The sequence below is a fragment of the Bos indicus x Bos taurus genome, chromosome 24 (genome assembly GCF_003369695.1).
Source record: "Bos indicus x Bos taurus breed Angus x Brahman F1 hybrid chromosome 24, Bos_hybrid_MaternalHap_v2.0, whole genome shotgun sequence".
Taxonomy (NCBI): Eukaryota; Metazoa; Chordata; class Mammalia; order Artiodactyla; family Bovidae; genus Bos; species Bos indicus x Bos taurus.
In genome coordinates this window covers 30,888,060-30,908,677 of record NC_040099.1, presented here as the reverse complement: position 1 = coordinate 30,908,677, position 20,618 = coordinate 30,888,060, and the positions used below count along the sequence as shown (strand labels likewise).

At 34.8% G+C, this 20,618-nt stretch overlaps 1 protein-coding gene across 4 annotated transcripts in view; it reads right to left on the bottom strand.

Annotated features, from left to right (window-relative positions):
• Positions 1-20,618, bottom strand: part of SS18 (SS18, nBAF chromatin remodeling complex subunit) — a 76,557-nt gene that overhangs the window by 14,266 nt on the left and 41,673 nt on the right. For 3 of the 4 annotated variants that reach the window (XM_027525525.1, XM_027525526.1, XM_027525527.1), the window contains exons 5-9: positions 19,044-19,265; positions 8,737-8,904; positions 7,981-8,085; positions 5,124-5,216; positions 4,287-4,406 (exon numbers count right to left, since the gene is read on the bottom strand). In XM_027525525.1, the coding sequence (XP_027381326.1) occupies positions 4,287-4,406; positions 5,124-5,216; positions 7,981-8,085; positions 8,737-8,904; positions 19,044-19,265 (708 nt within the window). The remainder of the gene's footprint in view (positions 1-4,286; positions 4,407-5,123; positions 5,217-7,980; positions 8,086-8,736; positions 8,905-19,043; positions 19,266-20,618) is intronic. The other variant, XM_027525529.1, reaches the window with a different exon arrangement.

Genomic DNA, 20,618 nt, shown 5'->3' with positions numbered 1-20,618 from the left:
CCACGTTGTCCATTTTATTGGCATATAATTGTTATGAGTATACTACCCAAAGCAATCTATAGATTCAATGCAATCCCTATCAAGCTACCAACAGTATTCTTCACAGAGCTAGAACAAATAATTTCACAATTTGTATGGAAATACAAAAAACCTCGAATAGCCAAAGCGATCTTGAGAAAAAAGAATGGAACTGGAGGAATCAACCTACCTGACTTCAGGCTCTACTACAAAGCCACAGTTATCAAGACAGTATGGTACTGGCACAAAGACAGAAATATAGATCAATGGAACAAAACAGAAAGCCCAGAGATAAATCCACGCACATATGGACACCTTATCTTTGACAAAGGAGGCAAGAATATACAATGGATTAAAGACAATCTCTTTAACAAGTGGTGCTGGGAAAACTGGTCAACCACTTGTAAAAGAATGAAACTAGAACACTTTCTAACACCATACACAAAAATAAACTCAAAATGGATTAAAGATCTAAACGTAAGACCAGAAACTATAAAACTCCTAGAGGAGAACATAGGCAAAACACTCTCTGACATACATCACAGTAGGATCCTCTATGACCCACCTCCCAGAATATCGGAAATAAAAGCAAAAACAAACAAACGGGACCTAATTAACCTTAAAAGCTTCTGCACATCAAAGGAAACTATCAGCAAGGTGAAAAGACAGCCTTCAGAATGGGAGAAAATAATAGCAAATGAAGCAACTGACAAACAACTAATCTCAAAAATATACAAGCAACTCCTCCAGCTCAACTCCAGAAAAATAAATGACCCAATCAAAAAATGGGCCAAAGAACTAAATAGACACTTCTCCAAAGAAGACATACAGATGGCTAACAAACACATGAAAAGATGCTCAACATCACTCATTATCAGAGAAATGCAAATCAAGACCACTATGAGGTACCATTTCACACCAGTCAGAATGGCTGCGATCCAAAAGTCTAAAAATAATAAATGTTGGAGAGGGTGTGGAGGAAAGGGAACCCTCTTACACTGTTGGTGGGAATGCAAACTAGTACAGCCACTATGGAGAACAGTGTGGAGATTCCTTAAAAAACTGGAAATAGAACTGCCTTATGATCCAGCAATCCCACTGCTGGGCATACACACTGAGGAAACCAGAAGGGAAAGAGACACGTGTACCCCAATGTTCATCGCAGCACTGTTTATAATAGCCAGGACATGGAAGCAACCTAGATGTCCATCAGCAGATGAATGGATAAGAAAGCTGTGGTACATATACACAATGGGGTATTACTCAGCCATTAAAAAGAATACATTTGAATCAGTTGAATGAGGTGGATGAAACTGGAGCCTATTATACAGAGCGAAGTAAGCCAGAAGGAAAAACACCAATACAGTATACTAACGCATATATATGGAATTTAGAAAGATGATAACAATAACCCTGTGTACGAGACAGCAAAAGTGACGCTGATGTATGGAACAGTCTTATGGACTCTGTGGGAGAGGGAGAGGGTGGGAAGATTTGGGAGAATGGCATTGAAACATGTAAAATATCATGTATGAAACGAGATGCCAGTCCAGGTTCAATGCACGATACTGGATGCTTGGGGCTGGTGCACTGGGAGGACCTGGAGGGATGGTATGGGGAGGGAGGAGGGAGGAGGGTTCAGGAGGGGGAGCACATGTATACCTGTGATGGATTCATTTTGATGTTTGGCAAAACTAATACATTTATGTAAAGTTTAAAAATAAAATAAAATTAAAAAAAGAAAATGAAAAAAAAAAAAAAAGAGTCATCTCCAGCACCACAGTTCGAAAGCATCAATTTTTCGGTGCTCAGCCTTCTTTACGGTCCAACTCTCACATCTGTACACAACTACTGGAAAAACGTTATTTTCAACTATACGGACCTTTGTCGGCAAAGTGATATCTCTGCTTTTTTAATACACTGTCTAGGTTTGTCATAGCTTTCCTTCTAAGGAGCAAGTATATTTTAATTTCATGGTTGCAGTCACTGTTCGCAGTGATTTTGGAGCCTAAGAAAATAAAATCCGTCACTGCTTCTACTTTTCCCCTTCTATTTGTCATGAAGTGATGGGACCTGATGCCATGATCTTGGTTTTTTTAAATGTTGAGTTTCAAGTCAACTTTTCATTCTCCTCTTTCATCCTCATTAAGAAGCTTTTTAGTTCTTCTTCACTTTCTGCCATTAGAGTGGTATCATCAGCGTATCTGAGGTCGTTGATCTTTCTCCTGGCAATCTTGATTCCAGCTTGATTCATCTAGTCCTACATTTTGCATATGAGTTAAATAAGCAGAGTGATAATATACAGCCTTGACATACTCCTTTCCCAATTTTGAACAGGTCATTCTATGTCCAGTTCTAACTGTTGCTTCTTGACCCACATACAGGTTTCTCAGGAGACAACTAAGGTGATCTGGCATTCTCATCTCTTTTAAAAATTTTCCACAGTTTGTTACGATCCACAAAAGGCTTCAGCATAGTCAATGAAGCAGAAGTAGACGATTTTCTGGAATTCTCTTGCTTTCTCCATGATCGAACAAATGTTGACAATTTGATCTCTGGTTCCTCTGCCTCTTTGAAAACCATCTTGTGCATCTGGAAGTTCTCAGTTCACATACAGCTGAAGCTTAGCTTGAAGAATTTTGCGCATATCCTTGCTAGAATGTGAAATGAGCACAACTGTGTGATAGTTTGGACATTCTTTGGCAATGGAGTGAAAATTGACCTTTTCTAATCTGTGGCTACTGCTGAGTTTTTCAAAGTTGCTGACATATTGAGTGCAGCATTTTAACAGCATCATCTTTTAAGATTTTAAATAGCTCAGCTGGAATTTCATCACCTCCACTAGCTTTGTTCATAGTAATGCTTTATAAGGCTCGCTTGACTTCACACTCCAGGATGGCTCTAGGTGAGTGACCACACGATTGTAGCTACCTGGGTAATTAAGACCTTTTTTGTATAATTCTTCTGTGTTCTTGCTACCTCTTCTTAGTCTCTTCTGCTTCTGTTAGGTCCTTAGCACTTCTGTCCTTTATCATGTGCATCCCTGCATAAATGTCCTGTTAGCTCCAATTTTCTTGAAAAGAACCCTAGTCTTTCCCCTTCAATTATTTTCCTTTATTTCTCTGCATTGTTCATTTAAGAAGGGCTTCTAATCTCTCTTTGCTACTCTCTGGAACTCTGCATTCAGTTGAGTATATGTTTCCCTTTCTGCCTTGCCTTTCACTTCTCTTCCTTCCTCAGCTATCTTTACAGCATCCTCAGACAACTACTTTGCCTTCTTGCATTTCTTTTTCTTGGGGATGGTTTTCGTCACTGCCTCTTGTACAACATTATAAACCTCTGTCTATAGCTCTTCAGATACTCTATCAGATCTAATCCCTTGAATTGATTTGTCACCTCCACTGTATAATCATAAGGGATTTGATTGAGGTCATACCTGAATGGCCTGGTGGTTTCCCCTACTTTCTTCAATTTAAGCCTGAATTTTGCAATAGGGAGCTAGCTCATGATCTGAGCCACAGTCATTTAGACATACTGATGTAAAAAAAGAGACCCTGTTAGCAAAAGATGATATCTAATTAAGCAGCTGTATCTCCTATCATAGGAACCATATTTTCCTATATCTCAAGTAGTCATAGATAATTAAGACTGATATTTAAGACTGAGATATCAGGTCTGTATCATTCCCCACTCCCTATCTAATAGATAGCCAACTAGTAAATACTACAGTGAGAATATAATAAGAAAAGATGGCTATACTTCCTCCAAATTCTGTAAGATACATACCTGCAATAAACATACCCCTATGGAAGTGTACACAGCTATTTTAATAGGGCATGACAAAAACATTTTCTCTAGGCATTCCAAATGGACCTCTTTGAACCCTAAAACATGTTACTTTTCATGGTAACAGTCATTAGTTTTGGAAACGAATTTGCCAAGCAGATTATGTAGATACTGTTAGTAATCACCCAACTCATCAGTTTTCTAAGCACATGCAAAGCTACTGGCTGGTCATGAACGTCAAACAGGTTTAGGAATTGATTAATTAATGAATTCATTTCAAATTACTTTCTATACCTTACCTGTGGTCAATGAGCCATCTCCAGTTTATGCTTTTTCTTAAACAGACTACTAGTTTGAAGAACATTTTAAAGAGACACTCCATGAGTAGACTGAGCTAAAGCTGTGAATTTTCAAATGAACATTAAATATCCACTTCCACATTTTGCAGGGGGGACAAAGTTAAAGCTGCTGGAAGCGATTACCGTAGCCCTGCTGCTGTCCTGGGTAGCCTTGCTGCCCTGGGTACTGCTGCTGGGGTGGGTAGCCCTGCTGGGGAGGTGGTCCTTGGTAGGCATCTTGCTGTTGGCCATACTGCGAATTTCCTACATGATAATTGGAGAAGAGGACAAAAAGAAAATACTGAGGAGTTTGCTTAATTAACTTTTTTCCTCTAAGATGCATAGCCAACAACACAAGAACAAAATGAAATGCTATATTGATTTTTTAAAGTTAACAAAACAAAGAAAAAACTCAAACCAAACAGAAGGATTTCGGCCAAACAAACTGCAGTTAAAGCCAATTTTGCAAGGTTGAACTGCAGCATTTTCAGCGTCTCTGCCATACGAGCATTACATTTACTGGAACATCACAGTCATAAGATCATGACTATGCTAAATAAAATAAAAAAGACAAAAATTAAAGACAGCTACAAGAGCACACACTAGCTACACAAGATCAGCAAGCTGTTTCCTAGAGGCACTAAACTTATATGTAAAATTATACATATGTGAACACACAACAAGAAAAAAAATTGGATTGATGGATTTATGTTCAAATAGAAAATTTCCACTGAGGAAAAAAATTATTTTAAAATGTTTTAGTCTTTTTATGGTTGTTAGAAATGGCAAGTCATGGTTATACATTTTAAATATTTGTAAGAAAATTATTCTGATTGTTCTAGGCTCCCTGGAACTTTCAAGACAGCCAGCAACTAGTATTCTACGAGAGCTTTGCGTGGGTAGAAGTTGTCTTATGCAAGAATTTTTGTTCCTGTAGAAGGGGATATATATATGTGTATGTGTGTGAAGGTATATAGATACCTCCTTCGTAGTAATGTTGTGAGGAATCCTCATAAGGCCTATCGTAGCCTTGTTCAGGATACGACGGTTGCTGATAACCGTAATCATTATGACCTACATCAATTCGACAAGAGACAGGAAGAAACGTTAATGGCCACTGAGTGAAAACCCTAAATATATTTATACTTTCAGATAAAACTGAAAAAAAAAGAAAAAGAAATGGAAATACATAAAAAATTTCATTGCATTAGCCAAATATTTACCAAATGTGATTGCTTTCATATTGAGATAACGTGCAATTTTCTTTTTAAAGCAAAAAACAGTTTTAGAAACATTACACTTAGTCTTAACTCTGATAATCCTCATCAAGGAGGGGAAAAAAAACTTTATCTTTTATTTTTTTAAAAAAAGAAAAGGAAAGCATTTAGGCCTTTCACATGTAAATAACCTGAATTAAATTAGAATGAGCAAAGGAGGCAATTATCATATTTTGTCAAACACCTGTTCTGCTGGTCGCCAATTCCACAGCATATGCTAAAACAACGCAAAATGTAAAAGAACTCCGTAAGTTTTTTTCCCCCTAAAAGAAACTTAAATATTTCACATTCTGTATTAACTTCCTTGAAGTATTTGTATCTCAAAGTATTTTCAGATGCAAAAACATATTGCTTAATGCTGCCATTCTGGGAGTCTTTAGAAAATATTTCTAGAGTATCATAAACATACACCTTCAAAAATTAATACCGTGTTAATTGCCAGAGCACGTCTTTCATTTTAAGGCACAGTAAGTTACACCTGCAAGATGACTAGGCTTAGTCCTTTTTTTTTTTCCAAAGTAAGAATTTCATTTTTATTTGTTTGTGCACGTAGTTTTTACAGAAACTCTTACTAGGCTTAGTCCTTTTAACTTAGTTGCCCAAAGAAACTGCAGGAAAAAACCTTTCAGTTAGCTAAAATCTGAACTAAATTTTAGAAGAATACCTAATTCAGGAAGGAGGAATATAGTTATGAATAAAGATAATACTCATAGCTCTAGTATTCCAATGTTTCCAAACCACCTCCTAAATATCTACATTATAGATTGGCAACCTATGGCCTGCAGTCTAAATACAGCCAGTGGCTTAATTTGCAAATTAAGTTTCACTGGAACAGTCATACCCATTCATATTTTCTATAGCTGTTTTCATGCTACCGCAAGAGTTTAGTAGTTGAGACCAAGACCATAGGACTTGCAAAGACTAAAATATTTACTCCCTGGCCCTTTACAGAAAAAAGTTTGCTGGTCCTTAATCTACATATTTACTGGAATAAGTATCTAAATCTAGTAAGAAAACATTCAATGCTGTTTAAGAAAATTAACTGTTGCTAAAAATGAAATACTCTATGTAAATACTGGACAAATATATTAATATACATTTATGTAAAAATGATATATGGCTTAAATTTTTTAATTCCATTGTACAATAAAAGAATTATTTATAGCAACCTTAAAGTTCTGCTATTTACAAAGAAAACATCTATCTTGAATAGAAAGTTTGTATTTGTAACAATATAAATATACCTATAGTATATAAATGTAACTAAAGTTTTTCAAGGAAAAAAAAGTTAAAACAATGTCTACATGTGAAAGGAAAACAAAAAACCTCCAACATTCTAAATAACTGAGGGCAAGTAAAACATTTTTTAAAAAATATTTTCTAACCAAAATTATCCTTATGTATCACTACCACTAAGAAACATATTTTGTGTGCAAAATTCTATAGGGAGTGTTTGTTCTGCCTATACAAGCAGAATCTCTGCAGGAAAAAAACAATGTCCATATAATGCTTGTGATTTACACTCTGACACAAAGTGGCAGACAATATGGTTTTTAGATACACCAGTCATATCCTCCTGCTAGTGTACATTAGCTTCTAGTCAAATGGTCTCAACATTTCAGCTTCAAGTTCTTAGTTTCTCCAAGTTTCTCTGTTAAGTAGTTTTACCTAATTATATCAAGGGAGCTTAATATAAATGAAGATTTTGGCAAATCCTTCCAACAAGGCAGATCACTTTGTAATGTGAACAGCTACCCCTATCTGATCAATTTTATGTGTCTGGATTATTTTTGCTTCAATATTGTATCATAAAATTTTCAAGCATACAGGTAAACAAAGAACTGTATGATGAAAGTCTACTTGTATGCTTGGCTAACTACTAAACACAGTACATCTTTTACTGACCATTTTTTCACAAGCCACCTTCTCGTTAAAAAATAAAATTACCATTAAACTAAATAACTAGAGTTAAAATCTGATTTTCAAATGCCTTTCTATTCTACTAACTCTATATAAACAGCTATATTATGGATATAATTTAGCCTCCAAAATTTTTCTCAAATGCAAATGATAACTAACATATATAAACCATAGTTCTTTGAGACATATGTAATATTAACTAACAGTATAAAATTTGGTAGAATACTCAAGAACTATATTCTTTGTATTTATACAATGAATAAAAGTAAATCAACAGTTGAACTTTATGGTGTATGAATTACCTCAACAAAGCTGTTTTTTTTAAAAAGCAAATCAGTAACACTTGCTTTGGTTCAAATGAACAATTCCAAATATAAAAGGATCTTCTTTTACATAAGATAGGATTTCAATGATAGAACATGTTGCCTGACAATACAAATATGGAATAACCAAGCAAAATATACTTTAAAATAGATTATAAATTAACGCCACGATTGATGCTTTAGATTACCGATGTGTTTCTAAATTTGGAAGAAACACAGTGTTAGTTTTTTCGTTCTCATTACAACGTTTTGAATAGCTAGCTACATTAATACTGGGCAGGGACAGAAAATGGGAAAGTTAACATTAGGAGAGATTACCATCAGGGTAATACTGCTGGTTCATGCCTTCTGGAGGACCTTGTCCACCATGACTGTATTGTTCCCCATAATAGTCTTCCTGGCCTGAGTACTGCTGTGGTGGGCCTGAAAAACCACAACCAGTCAAGATGTAAACAGTTTGTTCTCTGGGTCATCAAAGGCATTCCGTCTAATCTGATGTTAGGACAGATTATTTCTCAGCCGTAGATTCCCCTCCCATGCTTTGGCATCTCAGACACTTCTGACTTTTCTTACACACACACATATATAAACAAACAGCAACAACACATACCACATTTCACAGAAATCAATGTTAAGACCATACATGCAATATCAAACAACAGCAACTCAAAAAACACAAACACTACCTTTCTAAAAAGAGATTCAAACTGGCAGAAAATTAATTTCCTTTCTGGTATTAGAGCAGTTTGAAACAAATTACGGTTTGTTTCTGATCATACATTTAGTAATTTCTCAAAAATAAAATATTTTCTGCTGTAAATTAGTGAGCTTATGATAATAATTTGATGACATAACTTTTTCCCAGAAAAGAATAAATAAAACCATAAACCAGGGAGTTCATATCCACTTTTCGTGACCCTCTGTACATAGTATACCCATTACCTTTTAAGAAAAATAATAAAATATAATTTTCAAAATCAAGAAAGAAAAGGCTCTAACTTTGCCTATATGAAAAGTTTGTTAAAATGGAAAGCCTTTCGAGCACTGTGAGAATTTTTCCCCGTGGAGCCGTACCCTGTTGAGGTGGTCTATAGGGAGGGATCTGCCTCTGACCCAGCATATGATTGCCTTGGTTAACTTGACTCATCATTCCCATTGGTGGCTGCTGGCCTTGGTAATGCTGCCCACCTCCCTGGGGCATGTTGTACTGTTGAGAAGGAGGCTGCTGGTGCATCACTGGACCTGAAAACAGACAAAACATTACACACATAATTGCTGGCATTTAACTTAAACATCTTAAAAGAAATACAAACTTCTTTTATTGTCATATAGTCCCTAAACTAGGTAATTTATTGGAAGATAAACTGACTTCAAGTAATACAAGCAAATCTTTGAACTACAGTTCACGTGCCTAAAATAACCTGCAAACTAGGGAAAACAAGTGATCCACCATAGCTGATTTGAATTCCACTGGAAGAATATTGTAGCAATTTCTTAAAAAACAGAGTGGTTACAATATATGACCTTCCCAAATGCATATATGTTTCATTATGTACTATATAATATTTATCCAGACAACCTTTCCAGAAAACACAGAATCTTATGCTACATAAGAAAATATCTCAAAACAAAGAAAACCACAAAAATCACACAGCAAATGAGTACTTAAACAGAGGGAAAGAAATCTAATTCCTGGGTATGTCTTTTTCCTTTTTCAATGCCCAATCATTATGTAACAATAGGGAATCTACAAACACATGTATAAATGTACTACTTGTATCAGTGGAACTTCATACACAATTTTAAAACAAAAACCTAAGGGTCTTCTATTTTTCAACTTTGTGAGTATGTGTGTTCAGTCACGTCTGACTCTTTGTGACGCCATGGACTGCAGTCTGCCGGGCTCCTCTGTCTATGGGATTTTCCAGGCAAAAACACTAGAGCAGGTTGCCATTTCCTTCTCCAGGGGATCTACCGGACCCAGGGACCGAACTCTTTTATCTCTTGTGTCTCCTTCACTGGCAGGATGGTTCTTTACCAGTTGAGCCACTAGGAAGTTTTTTCAACTCTAAGATTTATAAACTATAACGGTCTTCCTAAAATCAAAGGCTATAAAATGCTTAATAACCTCTAACACAGTCAAAAAATACCTAGGCAGAGAATTACAATAAGCCATAGACTTAGAAATCAGAACTGCGTAGTTTCTTGAGTGAGCAATATGCAGATAGTGGAACAGCCACCGCTACAGTATCACACTGGCAACAGTAAAAATGCATCACGTGATATAATCAGCAATGACCATGAAGTTCTGTGTCGCCCGTCCAACAAAGTAGGTAGCTCAGAGGGTCACTGGGCTAAGTTACGATATGTGGAGCTCAACATTCGGACATTATAACCATTACTGCCTGAGAAGCATGTATGAGTTGTCTCCCAATTTCCTGCTTAAATAGCTACATGCCCCATCCCACCTTCACTGACTTGGGGAAAGAATTAGAGAAGTTGTACAGATAAAATTGTCCAGATGAGCCAAAAGATCACAATTTACATAAAAATTTAAAATGCAACACACCCATCTCTTTAAATATATTTCTGACTTAAAACACCAGGAACAATGTGAGCACAGAGAATTCACTCTTTTCCAATATGAAGAACTGGCTATCTAAAGAAGTACTCTATCAGAGCTAAAAATTCGTTTTTCTCCTATCTGCCTTCTTCTATTCTGCTTCTTTTCAAATTTCTTTTTCCTTCTAATTTTGTCATAAATATAAGTCTTTCAAAGGTTACTCTGGGACTTTGTTTTCAACAAGGAAGTGAACTCAATTGTAGGGATAAGACAGTTCAGTAGAGACTGGAAGGGGACAGACAATCTGACACAGAATGCACTTATGTTCACGTTTACTTCATGTCAATCACTAACAACCACCAGAGGTAAGGATCCTAACTGTCAAGTGTTCAGCCAAGAAATCCTAAGATCAAGATTATATTAGCTAATAGACATCAACTGGGAATCAGGCAAAACTCCAGTTAGATTTCAAAGCACATTTATTCCACTATTCGTCACTGCCTCTGCTCCAGCTATAGCCCAGTGAGTAGTTCAGAAGCAAATTATGCAATGAAAAAGTTTCAAAATACTACTTTAATTCAGGTTACAATTATCAAAACATTTTGTATATTGAACACTAGCATACATAATAGAATAGGCAGCATAACTGACCATTTACAGAATTCATTTCCAGTAAATGAAGGTTTTGCCTTGTCTTTCTTCTTCAACAGTGATTAAAGATCTCTTGTTTTAACAGAAGATCACTATAAAATTAAAGCATATAATATGCAGTGGAACCAAAATTAAAGGAGAAAGAAAGCAAAAACAGAACAGTTGGGGAAAAATCCAGAAAGACACAGTAATAACAAAGTTCTCAGGTTTGCTATAAAGGAGAAAAGTAATGCTAGCTTAAGCCCTAGATAGAAAAGACCATGCCACTTGAGCTTTATCTTTTGGGACTGTCAGCAGTTCCAATCCCAGAGAGCTCAATTACCACCCTTCTTTTATTTTCTGTCACTGCTCTCCCTCTAAGGATCCATGACATCACTCAAGATCAAGCCTAAAACTGCAAAAAACAGAGCAGGAGAGCACGGCTAAACACGGCACTTCCCATCTTCTTCCTTGAAGCCTTACCTATTAAAAAAGTTACAACTTAAATTCTGATTGTTTAGAAAGCATATTGTTTTTCTTATGATAATGAAATATGTTACACTATGCCAAATAAATGTGTATTATCTACTGAGATACTAATGGAAATAAGAGCGCTAAACCTCAAAAGGCTACCCCAAAAGAAGTTCTAAAAATTTGTGCTACAGAGTAAAGATTACAAAATGAGTCTATTATAACCATTTTCTACAAAGTGTGACATTTCACATTACTATATGCTTAAAGGCTATGTTTATCTTTCACATAAACCTTTCTGACACTAAGAAGTACTATAAAGGATGATATATACAAAGATCCTACAATCAAATACTCTACAGAAACAATGTCCTATATTTTAATCATATCTTGAGATGCAAAATAATAAAACTCTAAAGTCATATCATTAATCTATGAATAATTTTAAATGAAGATTAAAAATGACAGCTAACAGTTAATGAACACTTATGGCCCAGGCATTAAGCTTAGAGCTTTATGTCTATTATTTATCCTCCTCAAACCCTATGAAACAGATAGTATTGTTGTCAACTTCACTTTATAAGTAAGAAAACAAGGCATACAAGCATTAAGACTCTTACCTAAAGTTGCATGGCCAGGAGATGGTGAGAAATCTAAACCATGCTCTTAGCCATAATATGTACCTCTCCTCCAAAGTCAAATCAGACTTCTCCAATGTAATATCTCCGAGAAAAACAGTCCTACATAACATGATCGCTGTAATAATAAAATCCTAGAATACAGTACGTTCCTTCTCTTCATCTATTATCTCTGTGTTATAGTAAGAATGAATACAAACCCATGTAGATAATATCCACTACAAGCCCATTTGCCTGTTCATCTTTCATCACCTATTGCCCACATTTTACTACTTGTTCCTTAACCATTCAATCTCAAACTAAACCATTTATAGCTCTCATTTGAAAGCATTACTAATGCTTTATTTGCAAGAAGAAAATCCCTGTATTTCAGTAAATTCAATTAGCTAACCCACTACCTATTAAAATGCCATTTAAAGTGAATAGGATTCTTTACTTACCTAAAATCTAAACCTGCCTTCATCAAGAGTTTTAAGTGGTTCATAAGACATTTAGAAAAAAACATCAAGGATAAAAGAACAAGAGCTAAGTAAGAAAATCTCAGGAGTTTAGTAAAGTCACTGTTAACTAGTGCAAACTGAGCTGAATTTCCTAGCAACCAATGAAGAAATAGAACCATGACAGATTTTATCTAGTAAAAAGAACAATTTTTAGAGAAATCCCATGAAAGTATTTAAAAAGTACTGAAACATAACAGTATCAAAAACTTTTGTTATTGTTGCTAAGCTTCTTCAGTAACACAGACCACCCTTACATGCAGTTCTTACAGTAACCATTTCTTAAGGCTGTGATTTTCAACCCTGAGTGATTTTGTCCCCAGGGGATATTCAGTAAAGTTCGGAGACATTTGTGGTTGTCTCCACAGGTGCTGGGGTTGCTACTGCCACCTAGTGGGTACAAGACAGAAATACGGCTAAATATCTCAGTGCACAGGGTAGGCCCCCCACAATAGAGATTTAGGTAACTCAACATGTCATTAGTGCTAAGTTAAGAAGTCCTGGATTCTCAAGGGCATAATTCTACATCATAGGCATCTCTACAAACTAGTCTGAGGATTAGATTATATATTTAGCTTTCTGATGATTGAAAATTAGAAAAGGGATGTGTTGTGCCTTCATAAATCTGGCAAAGCAAAAAGCTATGCAATTTCTCAGTCAACTCCTCTAAATAGTTTCAACTATACTATATAATAATATTAATTCAAAAACAAAAACCCTGTAGACTGCATCTACTGTAGACTGAAAGGAATTCCAAAAGCTCTAGATTTATGGGACACAAGTGACAATCTGCTGTGAAAGTAAAGTCCCCATCTTGCCCAAACAGGAAGCCACGGACACAGGCTATCTGAGAACATACAGCTTTGTGTCAACTTAGCATGAAAGCTGAAACTTAGGAAGCATCAGGTTCAGGAGAGATTATCCTGCCCAGAAAAACTTCAGATGGAATGGGCTATGTAAACAGGCATGACTTGGAAGATTTGTAAAATGTAATTTCTAAAATTTACCCCTAGAGATTCTCATTTAGCGGGCACGGGGTAGAGCAGACAAATCTTGTTTTAACAGGTACCCCTGATGATGCCAGTGGTCTTAGGATTACACTTTGAGATAAAGACTTCTAACAGAAAAAGCAAATCAATCATCCCCTTTTACCATAAAAGAAGCTAGATTATGGTTAACACAAAATATTTAAACCGGAGTAAAACGGCATCCCATAAAGGCACCTAAAATGTTAGTTATAAAACGAAGGCCAAGGAGTACATGTGTTACAAATACATCAAAACCCAGTGAATGAGACACTTAAGATTTTTGTATTTCATTGTATGTAAATGTAAAAAAAAAAAAACTATTAAAAGAAAAAGGAAAAATTTTTAAACGTTGTGTTCAAATGCTATGCAGACCAAAGTATTAATGGGCAAAAGTATAATAATATCTGCAAAACACTCGGAAATGCATTTAAAAAGAAGATGCCATTAATGGATGAGTAGAATACAGGAGACAACTATACAGGTACAATTCCTTCAAGTTTTCTATATGTTCGAAATTTTACACTAAAAAAAAAAACTGGGAGAAAAATTTTAAATTAATCCTAAAAGAATATACGAAGATTTCTCAAAACTCAACAGTTAGAAAATAATTCAACTAGAAAATAGGAAAAAGACATTAAGAGACATTTCACTGAAGAGGATATACAGATGGCAAATAAGCACGTGAAAAGATGTTCAGCATCACTAGCCATTGGGGAGATGCAAATTAAGGCCACAAAGAGATGTGATCTACTACTCATTTTTAGAACAGCTCAGATTAAAAAATAACTGACAATACCAAATGCTGGCAAATATCTGAAGAAAGCGGATCCCACATGCACTGTGCTGCTGGGATGGTAAAATGGGAGAGCCTACTTTGGTAATCACTTTGGCAGTTTCTAAAAAAACTGAATATATAACTGACAATAAACCACTGTAAAATAAGAGTAAACAAACCTGGCTATGACAATATTTTTTTGCCCTTCATATTTATATGGTAAAAGTACTGAAATTTCCCACTACTCTAATGTCAAGCTTCTAGATCACATCATTATCACTTGCAACTTATTAGCTAAATGAATCAAGACTTTCTTAATACTGTTCAAACAAAACTAAAGCCAGAGATAAATTAGGTCTTATGGCTAAAGAAGACAATCGCCAATAAACAGATCTCAAGTTTTCATTATTACAAAAACCCTTGGTCTCATTTTATGTCAATTATACAAATAATTATGGAATCAGGATTTTTAAATGCATCATCTCACTTAATCTTACTTAAAGAAATTAAGAAAATTAGATAGAGGTCCCATACACAGTCATCTATGGGGCCAAGACCTGGATCCAAGTCTGAAGAATTGTATAGCATACCTGGAACTTGTGAAATATATGCTTTAACACAAACATAACAATCTGCGAAAATCCTTATGTTTGAATATGTAATAAGTAAGTAAAATGGTGTTAAAATCTGGGAAGCTATAATCACTAATGCCTGGGAATGAAAAATATGCTGGTTCTATCAAATGTTAACTTTTGTTCCAGAAAGCCTACTACTCTACTCAAATTAATTAGACTTTTAAAGAAACATCTTTAAGGCACTAACTCTCCATCTTTCTGGGTTATCATGTAATATTTGGTTTCAGTTCCCATTCACTGAAAAGACAGATCTGCAGGCCTACCCCCAGGTTTTGTTCTAGACCCCAGAACAAAAGAGGCAAACCTCTGCCTCTTTGGAGCTGTATCTGAACTGCAGTGGAGCTGACGCTCTCTACGTAAGTGAGTAGATCCAACATGTAAGAAGGTGATCAACTGTGAACATGAGCCTTACTCCTAAAGTTCAAAGTGAACATCACTGAACATAACCTGGATAGTAGTTAAAATAACACAGGAAGTAGGTCGGATTAACTATTTACAACACTGTGCAGCAATTTAAGAAAGAAATTAACATTAAAAACTTGCTAAACCACTCATCTAAAAACAGTAGTCCTCATAAGAGAATATACACTAAAGGCTAAATTTAAAAATATTTGCTTTCTCAATTCATAGATATGCATAAAGCTACAACTAAAAAAAGGTAGGCACCAACTGCAATGCCACTGTCATATAAGTTCATTTAACTTATAATTTTTTAATGACCATGAATATAGTAATCAGTAAATTAAATGGGGCCAATTTTTTATTCAGCTTTTTGAAATGACATGTTTGGTGTGGTAGGTCTACATGTTTTCACTATATCAGACCTTGCATTAATTTGGTTTACTATTATTTTTCAACTTTTCAGTAAAAATTTAAAAGCTGAAAACAGCTTTTAGAGATTAATGACATCCAAAGACATTCCATAATTTCATTGCCAGAAATGATACTTTTACTATAACATTAGTACACAATGTCCCCTTTTACATTAGAACTATGAGTATAAATTATCATGCTGCTTCTCCTTCCTTTTTTAAACAATCAAAATGATAAACTGAAAATGTATCCTTTGAATTAATTTCAATCAGACTCCAAAATACATGCCAAATTTTTAGACGAGTACTTTTTTCCTCCTGAATTTCATTTTCAAAGACAGGAGGAAAAAAAGAAGGAAAGGAAAGGAAAGGAAAGGAGAGAGGGTAAAAAACAAAGCCACTTCAAAAATATCAGAATAAAACACATCTAGGTCTTGACCTGCAACGTTCTATTTAGAAAACTACTATGACATCATCAAATAAAGTACCCAAATATGTCACCTAAATAATTAATAATTATTAACGTCACAAAGGTTAAATAATTGCTATTTGTTTTTAAAACATAATTATCTGGACTGGCTTTTCTCCCCTTCGTTTGTCATTGGACAGAGATTTAATCTAAGAAATCCCACTATTTCATTATTAAATATTTAATAAATTTCATTATTAAAAAGTAAGTGGTTTTAACATTTTTTTTTCTAATAGCTCTTGATGTAGGGATATGTATACAGAAATAAGCAGATAGTTAAAAGATCTCAACGTTTTGAAATCTGAATTAACTCAAAGAACAGCAAATAATATCTCAACAAATATTAACAAAAAATTTTTAAAGTAGAAAAATTTCCTTTTATAGAATATTGGTATTCCTCTAAGCTTTTGCTTAAAATATTTTAAAATGTAGTCTCCTCTAATTTCTTTCACCTATTTATCAAAACAGAAAAAATTTAATGTAAAACATATAGGTTATTTTTATAAAACTATCTAAGGAAAGGTTTTATAATAAAATAAACATTAAAACTTCAAATAAAACATATCATGCTGAACAAGTTTTTAAAAATCCAACAGGTACCACGTCATTAAAATATTTTTATAAGGAATTCCAAAATATTTTTATAAGAAATTTAACTGAAAAGTTTTTTATTTGTGATTAAGAAAGCAAGTATTGCTAAAAACTCATATAACTTTCCCTCCTTTTTCCATGGTAATTGTAATTTTCTTTGGTGGTTCTTGATTCTGAAATGTCAAAATTTAACTGAAAAACGTTATATTTGTCCTGAAGAGATTTTTTAAAACAATGGTAATTTCCTCCCTAACATCCTCTTTTCTCTTGAAATGTAGCTTTTATTTCTAAATCAGATCCTCAAAGTCATGTTTTATACAGTCTATTTTCTATTCATAAATTCAAAAATTATGAGAACAAAGAAAAAAAATAAGTTCTAAAAAAAGAAAAAACTATACATTGATACAAATATGACATTTTTCAGAAGAACACTGTGGGGTGTTGGGGGTGATGCACAAAATGGGTGAGAGAGGTTAAGAAGCACAAACTTCCAGGTATAAAATAAGTAAGTCATGGTGGTATAAAGTACACATAGGGAATACAGTAATATTTAACAATTTAGTTCAATAACATGATAAGTGGACTTGTGATCATTTCATAATGCACGAAGCTATCAAATCATTATGCTATACACCTGAAACTAATACAGTATGTTAACTGTAACTCAATAAAAGAAAAATAATTTTAATTTCAAAAACAGTAATAGCTGGTGGCTATGTTTTGAACAGAAACTCCTATAAAACTTTAACTCCTTTTCCAAAAACAGTAAAACTATTTTCTCCATACACCCTGCTGCACATGTTATTTTTCTTCTTCAAACCTTAAGTGCATGCTCAGTTGCGTCTGACTCTTTCGAGAACCTATGGGCTGTAACCTGCCAGGCTCCTCTGTCCGTGGGATTTCCCAGGCAAGAATACTGGAGTGGGTTGCCATTTCCTTCTCCAGGGGATCTTCCTCACCCAGGGTTCAAACCCAGGTCTCCTGTACTGTAGGCGGATTCTTTACCACTGAGACACCTGGGATGCCCCTTCAAATCTTAAGATGCCGTATCAATCCATGCTGCAGCAACATCCATTTTCACGCATGTTTTTCTAAGAAGTGTGCCACCATTATTACGGTGGTTGCTGTAAAGAATCACTATCGCTTATTTTTTTGCTCTCTTTCCTGGTAATCAAACTGTATAGGAAACATCTGAACCACTCCTAATCTAGCACTGACTGGATCTTGCTGTGGTTTTGAACCTTTATTTGATATAACTTAAAAAAGGAAATATTCCATAATGGGCACTCAACAACTTTCAAGGTAAAAGAATGGAACAAGTGCCAGTTCTGTGAAGCTATGTTCACTGACAATTTGTTCCATTTATCTACCTTTGTTTCTAGTGTATTTTACCAAAATTACAGAAAATATCTGCAGATTTTTAAATCACAATATATTATTTCATCAAAAATAATGATCAACAGATTAATATTAACTTCCTTTATCTGGGTGTATTTTGGTGATTTGTTTTTCATAAGCAAAATCTAGACAATTTTATTGCAAATACATTTAATTCTATCTGAGACTCTTAACCTCATCACATTTCATAATTGAAATAGGTTTAAGCTGGCAACAGGCCAAATGTTTTAACAGGCAATTAGCAGAACAGAGCGCCACTTACTGGTTTTTAGTTATTATTCACAAGAATACTTAAAAGAGAAACATGATAACAATTTCATTCTCTGAGATTGGTAATAAACTTTAATAGACTTCACACCACTCTAATAATACAAGAATACAGCAGCACCTCCACTGAACATTCTAACAACAAATTACCTTAAAATTACCTTTAATGCTGAAACACAGCATCAGAAAACATTAAATCAAGGAAGATTCAAAGAAAATTAATATATTCTTCACAAGTAAAATGAACCACAGAGCAGATGCTTTTTAAGGAGTGTACTTAATAAAATAAAATTCTATTTTCTCAATTCTCTAGGTCTAACCAAATGTTCTGCTATTCACCAATTAGCTTCAAAATCCAAAAATACGGTCTCAAACTGTCCAAAAAATATAAAAATAAATAAGCTTAAAAAGCTAAACTGAGCAATTTAATTCCTAAATGTAAAAGAAAAAAATTATTTTCAGCTGGTTTCAAACCTGATGTTCCTTTTCTGAGTATGACTTAATTCAAACTTGTTTTTTTGAAAATCAGCTAACATTTTGAAAAAACTGATTTTCAACAGCTAATGGAGCATTCTAGTCGAGAAGGGTATAAAGAAAGCTAACTTACCTTGGTTTGGCTGCATACTCATATTTGGTCTGGGGCCGTAGTTTCCCATGGGCTGTCCTTGACTCATGGTCATCTGGTTCTGTACCGGCATGCTCTGGGATGATGGCACGGAATGGTTGTAACCTCCCATGGACCCGTGGCTACTTGAAGGCATGTTCATGGAACTGTTTGTCATATTAAGTTGATTGGGTCCAGGTCCCTGCATAGGGATATGGTTGGGCCCTTGAAGAAAAGTGATCAAAACCAAAATATGAAAGTTAAACAGATGATCTATACAAAAGTACCTTAAAAAGCTTTTTTTTTTTTTGCATTAATGCAATAGTAATACCAAATAATAACTTGAGTATTTAATCAGTAGCAAAAAAAGTAAATGCTTTACTTGAATGATAGCAAATACTGTGAGGAGGACTGCTGCTGCTGCTGCTGCTAAGTCGTTTCAGTCGTGTCCGACTCTGTGTGACCCCAGAGACGGCAGCCCACCAGGCTCCCCTGTCCCTGGGATTCTCTAGGCAAGAACACTGGAGTGGGTTGCCATTTCCTTCTCCAATGCATGGAAGTGAAAAGTGAAAGTGAAGTAGCTCAGTCGTGTCCAGCTCTTAGCAACCCCATGGACTGCAGCCCACCAGGCTCCTCCATCCATGGGATTTTCCAGGCAAGAGTACTGGTGTGGGGTGCCACTGCCTTCTCCAAAGTATTGAGTATTTAATCAATAGCAAAAAAAGTAAATGCTTCACTTGAATGATAGCAAATAGTGTGAGGTGGACTACTATTCTCATTTTACAGACTAAGAAACTGATGCTTTTGAAAAGCCAGAAACATTCTAGAAAAATTAAAAAAAAAAAAAAAACAACAGTATGAAGGAGGACTTGCTTTATAAGAGACCAAAACATAGGAAGCTGAATTTAAAATGTGTAGTGCTAACACATAAATGAACAAATTAACACATCAGTGAACCTAGAGCACAATCTAAAAACTGACCCCAAAGCACAATCTGGTAAACGACAATGGTTCTGAGATTAGGTATCTGTGAGCAAAAGAAAGATAATTCAATAAGTGATGTTGTGACAACTGAGTAGACATCTGGAAAAACACAGGCTGGATTCCCTACCATGTTTTTTCTAGCAAAACTAAGTCCAGATGTAAAAGAAGAAAGAAAAAGTAAGGAAACCATAAAAGAGTCTTTCAAACTGGAGAATTTCTAAAATAAACTTAGAGTGGAAGCGCTTTTCACAACTATAAAAGATTTATAAACTAGAGTACATAAAAATAAAACATTTGCACATGACCAACAAAGCAAAATTAAATAATAAAAATATTAACTGAGAAAAAATATTTACAAGAAATAGCACAGACCAAACTAATTACTTAACATATAAACTAAGTAAGTAAAAGTCCACCAGCAGTAAACAGGCAAAGTACATGAAACATCAGTTCACACAAAAGCTTTACAAAAGGGCCATAAATATGAGAAAATTCCTTGTTTCACTTAATATAGTAAAAAGGCAAATTAAAACCATGAGATCCATTTTTAATCTTTTAGATTTGCAAAGATCAAAAGCTTTGTTCCAACCCTAT